Source organism: Labrus mixtus, chromosome 4 (genome assembly GCF_963584025.1).
Source record: "Labrus mixtus chromosome 4, fLabMix1.1, whole genome shotgun sequence".
NCBI classification, from domain to species: Eukaryota; Metazoa; Chordata; class Actinopteri; order Labriformes; family Labridae; genus Labrus; species Labrus mixtus.
In genome coordinates, this window is record NC_083615.1 from 28,970,283 (window position 1) to 28,978,622 (window position 8,340).

Genomic DNA, 8,340 nt, shown 5'->3' on the forward strand with positions numbered 1-8,340 from the left:
TTTTTTGTACCAGGCTGTAAACATGTTTATTTATGCTGTAAAAACAGCTGTTTTGCCTGTGGTGTGTATGTGGCTTCCGGTGTTCCTGAAGCCAGCCTGAAGCTGACACTCAATGAACTGCAGGATTTTGCACTTCCACATGACATTGGCTTCATTTTTCAACACCGGAAGTTGCTGCTTGCCTAACATATATATGACTTGATTTTCAGCATTATTCTTTTGATTTTTGGGGAAATTGTAACAGCATTGGAGGGCAATTAACAATGAATAATATGGGACAGTGACACTTTAACAGAATCCACTGTATCTCCATTAAAAGCACACCTCAAAATTATTACATTTCTACTGAAGTCATAATCAGTGTCCTACAGATTTTTTGATTTCCGCTAGGGCCTACTGCATAAAATCAAAGCAAATGTTAAGCAATTTGTGCAGACAGTTTAACAACCGTTTTCCAATAATTACAATTTAACTGTCTGGAATTATACAGTATGTCTTTTGTCAAATAGATGGATCAGCTTATGATTATAACACTTAGTTTTAATACATTTATGTAGGATAAACAAAAATAAAAAAACAATCAAGTGGAATTATAAGCAAATGATTATTATCTTGTGGGAGGCCATAAATCAACACGGGAGCTTGTTGACTTCCCAAATAAGCGAGCTCACCATGAAGCTTACAAACGGCCAAGACTTAGATGAGGAATATAGAGTACTCAAAGCCGATAGAAAAACAGCCCTCAATTTGAACAAGTTCCTTGAAAGCAGAGTGAAGAGCCTGAGCCGTCAACTCCAGGCTCAAAACGACTTGGAGGAAAAATGCAGGGCTGCTCGGAAAGAAAAGGAACTCCTTAAGAATAATAATACTGCTTTGCATCAAGAAATTACAGAAATGCAGAGTAAACTTAAGGACAGTAAACAACTGGAAGAGGAATATGAGACGACAAAAAATGAGAACAAAACCTTTAGTCAGCAAAATACTGCGCTCGAGAAGAAGGCAAAGGAACTGAGTCTGATCATCTCAAATCAAGACCAACTTGAGCAGAAATGTGCGACCAAGCAGAGTATCAACCAGGTCCTGAGCCAAAATAACTTTGTTGTGCAGCAGCAGGTCAAGGGTTTGACAGAAAAACTGAAAGATGAAGGAAAGATGAGGAATGAATACACGAGGTTAAAATCTGGAAAAAAGGAAATGATGCAGCTTAACTGCAACCTCCATTGCAGAGTCCAGGATTTACAAAGACAGTACAAAGTTGTGCAACCTTGGCTGGACAAATATCACAACCTCAAAGCCCTGAATAAAGATCTTTGTGCTAAGAAGGAGATCCTGATGAAGGAGTTTCAAGATCTTGAAATAAAGCTTCTTAGCAGACAAAGATATTTAGACCGAGAGTTTAAAGAGATGTTTTCTGCAAAAGAGAAAGCTGAGCAGGAGAATACTGTCCTCTGCTACAGAATCCAGGAGCTCCACAAAGAGCTTCAGGATTTTGAAGGCATGGAGGGCAAACCTGAAGCCAACATTACAGAGATCTGGTAACTCCTCAAACGGCTGTCCTGAATTAAAACACCTCAGGGCCATCATCTGTAAAACCTCACCTTTCACCCCTTCTCTTCACCTCATCCCCCGACATGTTTACAGGGTTTACTGCGGGATGCTCCGGTTTGTCCCGAAATCTTTGCAACATTAAAACAACCAGCACTGCCTTTTATGTTTTTATCTACATTATTCTCTCAAAAAATTAAAAAATACATTACCGGTAATTTTGCGTTCTTTTTTTTGATTATAGCTTTTTAAAGATTTGATTAATAGAGTTCCAATTGATCCAACATTGACACTGCTCTCATGTAAGTCAGAAGAGTATGCTACAAGAACTTACAATTTGATCCCAGAGTCTTATTTCACTGTCTGTTACAAAGGTCAGAACTGAACTGGAGAAAAAAGGTGTTTATATGTTTCCTTGGAATGAATCACAAAAATACCTGAAACTTAACGAGCTGGTCTCATTGGATGCATTTCAGAGGAAGTTAAATGGGGGCAGGAAGATCTGGCTGCCGATGTCCCGTCTGATATATTTATGGTTGTGGACATACTTTTTGCATTTTCATTTGTAATATTGTGTCTTTAAATATATTATAATCATGTCTCTTGTATTATGTTTGAATGGCTGCTCATTGTTGGTCTGACACTTTGTTATCTGTGCTACTGCCTGCCTTGGCCAGGACACTTTTAAAAATGAGATTTTTAATCTCAACAAGGTTTTCTTAATAAAATGAATAACTAAATGTTGAACATCATGACGTTAGCGTTACTGTTTTAAACATTTACACATAATTACTCAGCATGGCTATACTCTCTTACTTTCAATCAAAGTGAGGACATTATGAGGAGAGTTTATTCATTTATCTCATCACATTGAATAACTTAATATTTCAATAATGGATTAACTTTAACACCACATTTTCCCCGTATAAACGCAGACTTTACCTGCTTAGTTCATGATATGGCAGCCAAGAGGAAACATCTTATAGGCTAAAAGAAAAGAATCATGGAGCATATTCATTTGTTTTCTTATAATTCAAATTTCTAACACTTATATAATTTCTATATTTATTTTATTTAGATATAATTTCTATATTTATTTCGCAAATATTGGTAGTTTTTTTTAAAGGAAGGTTTTACACTATCAGTTAAAGAAACCAACATCATCAAATGAATTAAACCTCGCAACTTACAGGACATAAGGACATCCCTGTCACACCTGGAGACGAAGGGAAGCACTGTGAGAGTCATGTTCTTTGACTTCTCCAGTGCTTTCAATACCATCCAGCCCTGCCTTCTGAGGGACAAACTACTGGATATGCAGCTGCACTCTGACACCACAGCTTGGATTTTTAACTACCTCACGGGCCGGCCACAGTATGTCAGAGTCGACGACTGTGTCTCTGATGTAGTGACGGGCAACACAGGAGTACCTCAAGGAACTGTTCTGGCGCCTTTCCTCTTCACTCTCTTCACATCAGACTTCAGGTTTAACTCTGGTTCCTGTCACCTCCAAAAGTTTTCCGACGACTCCTCCATTGTTGGGTGCATCACTGATGACGACGAGAAGGAGTACAGAGGACTGTTAGAGAGCTTCGTCACATGGTGTGAAAGCAACCACCTGAAGCTCAACATCAGCAAAACAAAGGAGGTGGTAGTGGACTACCGGAAGAAGAAGAGGCCCCCTGCCCCAGTCATCATCCAGGGGGAGGGAGTGGAGAGGGTGGACTCATTCAAGTACCTTGGGGTCTACATCAACAATAAACTGGACTGGTCTCACAACTCTGACGCCCTCTTCAGGAAGGGACAGAGCAGGATGTTCTTCCTGAGGAGACTCAGATCGTTCAGTGTCTGCAACAGACTCCTGAAGACCTTCTACCAGTCTGTGGTGGCCAGCGCCCTCTTCTTTGCTGTGGCGTGCTGGTGGGGTGGCATCAAGACTGGTGAGGCAAACAGGCTGAACAAGCTGGTGAGGAAGGGCCGCTCTGTAGTGGGTCTTGATCTGGACAGTTTGGAGACAGTGGGTGAGAGGAGGATGAAGGACAAAATCTTATCCATCCTGGATAACTCCTCTCACCCCCTACATGGTGAGCTGTGGCAGATGGGCAGCTCCTTCAGCCAACGCCTCATCCCCCCCAGGTGTAAAACAAAGCGTTTCAGGCGCTCCTTTGTGCCCACTGCCATCAGACTGTACAACAGCAGCCTATGACAACAATAACAGTACGTCCTGGACACTAAACTTCACCCCCATAGAACACTACCCCCATGGCCATGGCTTCATTATTATCATTGTATTATTGTATTATTATTATTATTATTATTATTATTATTACTTAGCATCCATATATATATATATACATATATACTGTACATTCTATATATTTATTATATTATTATACTAGTCTGTATTATATAACACTTCATTATACTACACTATATTGGTCATACTGCACTATATTATATTATATTATACTACATTATATTATATAACTACACTCTGCATCTTGCTGCTATTTATCACACAGAGTCACTTTAATCACAGTCACTTTATCTTGTCATTCTCTGTAAATACTGTCTCAATTCTCAATTCCCCCCTGCTAACTTCATTCATTCATTCATTCATTTTGTACTTGTATATACCCCTTGTTTTTTATTTATTTTTTTATTTTTTTTATTTTTTTTATTTTTTTTTATTCCTATTTTTATTTTTATTTATTTTTTTATTTATTTATTCTGTTTAATGTGTATTTTGTATTTTCGAGCTTCTTGTCTGTGCTGCTGTAACACCCGAATTTCCCCTCTGGGGATCAATAAAGTATTATCCTATCCTATCCTATAAAGGGTCTGCTTCTAATGGCTAGATAGATACCACATTAAATTTTCAGAGGTCTTATGGAGTCCATGTCTCGTCAGGACAGTTGCTATTTGGCATGGACTTGACGAGCTGGGCCTCTTATATTAGGCTGGTGGTCTCAATTATATGGCTGATTGGTATATGTCCGCTTCTTATTCAAATCAGTTAACCTGGTAAAAACATGTAATTTCACTCAATAATAAGCTACAATCCTCCATCACTCAGTTATTAACCATAACTGAGTGAGAGTGCTTTCAAAAAAATTATATAGGCTAACTTTAGATTGTTTGCTTGCTTTTCTTGGCACAGATTTTGGTTTCAAATTACCTTATGGCGTCAAGTTTTCAGTTTCAACACTTTCCTGTTTCCTGATGAGGTAAGTAGCCTCATACTTTACTGGAACCTGCAGGAAGAATTAAATTCAGGAACAGCTCCTCATTGGGAATAAGGCAAAATGTCATATTTCACAATAACTAAACCAGAGTTGATCTTCTTAGTTCTCATTATTTAAGTCTAAAGTCTAAACCACAGACTGTAAATGCAGTAGTAAGGCTTTTGCTCAAATTTATAAAAAAAACAAAAAACAGTCAGAGAAAACAGAAAAATAATGACATAATTCATATTTGGTCTTGGCATTGTCTTTATGATATAAAAAATAGGTTATTTCCAAGGGAAACTTTGGGCCTACATTCAGTTTGATCAGTTATAAGTGTGGATAGGGTCAACACGTAGGCTATAGAGTCTCTGCTAAACTCCTGAGAAATGGTATTGCACAAAAAAACTCTGTTTGTATCCAAACAAATATAACAGAGATAACTATATAGACTATTAAGTCATACCTAATGAAGCCATAGGCCTCTCTATATTTCATTGCTGATAAAGCCAAGAGTGTATTATCTCCTCATCTGATTTCAGCTCTACGCAGTCATTTTTGTTTTAACCACCAGTAGATGGTACAAAAGATCTTCGAGAGTCTCAACACAACCCAAACGTGGTGGTTCGGTTCCGGGCAGAGACTTTTTTTAGTCATTCCTACAGGTCTCTTTTAACAACATATAAAAAGTTATGTAACTATAGTTAAAAATAATAATAATGTAAGAAGGAGTTTCTGGCTTCGGAACAAGGCTATATCAGGTTTGATGTTTGATGCTACCAAAACACCAGCAGAGGGAGCAGGAGAGTCGTGTATAGTTTAACCTTTTATTTGTGTTCCTTACCAAACAATGCGCTCAGTTTGACCCCGAAACGACGGGATTGACATGCAACAATGTGAAAAACAAAACAAAAAGTGTATATTAGATTCATTTTGTACCTTCCGCTCCTTTTGGTTTCTATGTCAGGATGGCCGAGCGGTCTAAGGCGCTGCGTTCAGGTCGCAGTCTCCCCTGGAGGCGTGGGTTCGAATCCCACTTCTGACAACTCTTTTTGTTGTGCCGATGAAATGCTTATTTCCGTATTCGGTATTTTTGTTAATTCCCAGTTGCTTGACATTTACCTCATGGGTTGAATCTGTAGACCTGTTTTGTTTTGATGTTAATATTTTGACCACTGTAGGCTATTGGCATATGTTTAGTGACAATATTTGTGACTTATTTTTGATGTTTGAAGCATTGTGGTTAAGTTGCTTGAATTGATCAATTTTACCCTTTTCTTCTAGATATTTTGGACATTGAATTCTCAAAATTAGATGAAAAATTAAAAGTTTCCAGCCACAGAAAACAGCCAAGAGGCATTTACTGCTCAGTTTACACAGGGTTTAAACAGGTTTCTGCTGAGTTTATAAACACACACAATTCTTCCTCATTTAGTCCAGCTTTAGTTAATGTTTCACAGCTTCATATCAGTCTAGTATGTGTTTTTTCTGAAGCTCAGTGCATATACACACATTCATTAACATGGATACACACACATACCAGCAGGACGTCACTGGGTAGGCCTGTTTGTTCTCCCTCCACCTCCTCCCTGTATTCTAACATGTTAATAAGTCACTCAGGTGAGAGGCCTCTACGGAGATCCTGTTTGGAAATAGAGATGGTAAAAAGAGGGAGAGACCAGAGTCACTAGGGAGGTGATGACGAAACACTGTGTGTGTGTGTGTGTGTGTGTGTGTGTGTGTGTGTGTGTGTGTGTGTGAGAAAGAGAGAGAGAGAGAGAGGGAGGGAGGGAGAGAAGGTGAAGAGACACACAAACACCAACACTATTAGACACCTGTCGCCTGACTGTACAGGTGGAGACAGTGAACATTGGATATCTGAACTTGTAGGTTTCCCTGGAGGACTCCTCTTTAACTGTTTTTCATTTTTTTACTTTCTGGACCTTTTAAATTATTTTTTTGTGTTTTGTACTTTGTACTAGTTTACCTTTTTTTTTTTTTACACCACCAGTGGACGTAGTTAATGGTGTTTAAATCTCAACACTGAGGAATATTTTGAGGAATATAAAAACTGACTTTTCAGCTGTTTATCCAGTTGACTGAATACCATCATTTAGTGTAAGCTGCGTAATCATGGCAGAATTCCCATCCAAGGTTAACACAGAGACCGGCTCTTCCAATGCCCAGACCTCTCAGCAGGGGGGCAACAGCCTCCGAGGGCTGGCCTCTAACGTCACCGTAAGGATGGACATGACCTTCATCCAAAGCATCCCATCCATCCTCATGATGGTGGAAATAGTATGTAAACTCTTCTGTTTTGTTTAATTCTCTTCTTTTTCTGACTGAAATTATAAGTTATTCAAGTGATTCTTTAGTTTTCTTAGTCAACAACCTCCGTCCACCATTAGGCTACTTTCTGACTCTCTCACCCTCATCCACGGCTCCTCACATAAGTCTTACTTTAAAATGTTCACACATACAAAATTTCAAGTTCTGTTTATAGACTAAATAACTTTCTTAAAGCACTGTTTAGCTTTTAGCAATTCTTACCCAAAAATAATGTGGTGTAGTTAATGCGGATTAATATGCATATTAACAACTGAATGTATGCAGGATCAAAAATGTTGAATCCATGTTCATCTTAAAGCCACATATCGTTCAGTGCACCTGTGTGGCTCATTAATATGTTTGCAATATATAAAGTTTAAAGGCAAGTTTTGAGATTTTGTGCAGATGAATTAGGGTAATCCAAACCACAATAACTGTGCAGTCAACACTGCAGCAGATTCTGATAAAGTTATTTGTGTGTAGGCCACTCATGAATTTGCATGCATTTAAAGAAGTTTCCTTCTTTGGCACCATTTTACAGTATGTCACCACTGCCCATGATCAGAGCATTTCATCTGGCAGTGTGCTCCGGGTTAGTTACACTCTCAAGTCCAGTCAACGACAAACTGGCTCTGTGTTGAGATCTGAAAATGCAATCAGGAAGAAGTTTTGTTTCCATACTTGTGTTGATAAAAATGTTGGTTTAGAGCCAACAGGACCGGTCTGGTTTGTTTTGATTTTTGATTGTAAGATTAAATGGAGTTTCCCCCTTCCACTGATTTATTTGCACTGAGTTCTGTCCACACAAAAGTCATGTGAGGGGCTGAATGACTGACAGGTGCAGGCGACCTTTGTCCCCTGAAGACTCACCCCTCCTATCACACCCCTCTCACTGTCCCACTACTCCACCTTTAGCTCAGTTTTCAAGGACAGCCAACCTCTGTTAACATTCTTTGTGGAAATGATTTTTGTCAAACATTTGCACACTTTACGAGTTGCCTTACTACCATCTGATAGTATTGTAGTAATAAGCCCATGTATGGCAGTGGACAGAAGTAGAGTTGGTTTGTGAGGTGTGCCAGGTAACCCATGACAAGCTAGACCCACCTATTTCTAACTCTGTAATAATTCACTTCTTTGTTTAGCTTAGTTCAGCATTTCCCTTGCAAAGCTTCAAGATGATATATCTTTTCAGCCCATGTCTTCAAGAAAACCAACAATTGTTCTCTTCTTGTTCTGTGAT

General features: G+C 38.8%; 1 protein-coding gene and 1 non-coding gene across 2 annotated transcripts in view; both read left to right on the plus strand.

The window, feature by feature from the left end:
* Positions 1-5,731: 5,731 nt before the first annotated feature.
* Positions 5,732-5,814, plus strand: trnal-cag (transfer RNA leucine (anticodon CAG)). The gene has a single exon. It is a non-coding gene; the product is annotated as a tRNA-Leu (tRNA).
* A 729-nt stretch (positions 5,815-6,543) lies between these two features.
* pllp (plasmolipin) overlaps positions 6,544-8,340 on the plus strand; it is an 11,217-nt gene continuing 9,420 nt past the window's right edge. Inside the window, exon 1 of the mRNA XM_061036775.1 lies at positions 6,544-7,067. Coding sequence (XP_060892758.1) covers positions 6,903-7,067 — 165 coding nt within the window. The 5' untranslated portion in view covers positions 6,544-6,902. The remainder of the gene's footprint in view (positions 7,068-8,340) is intronic.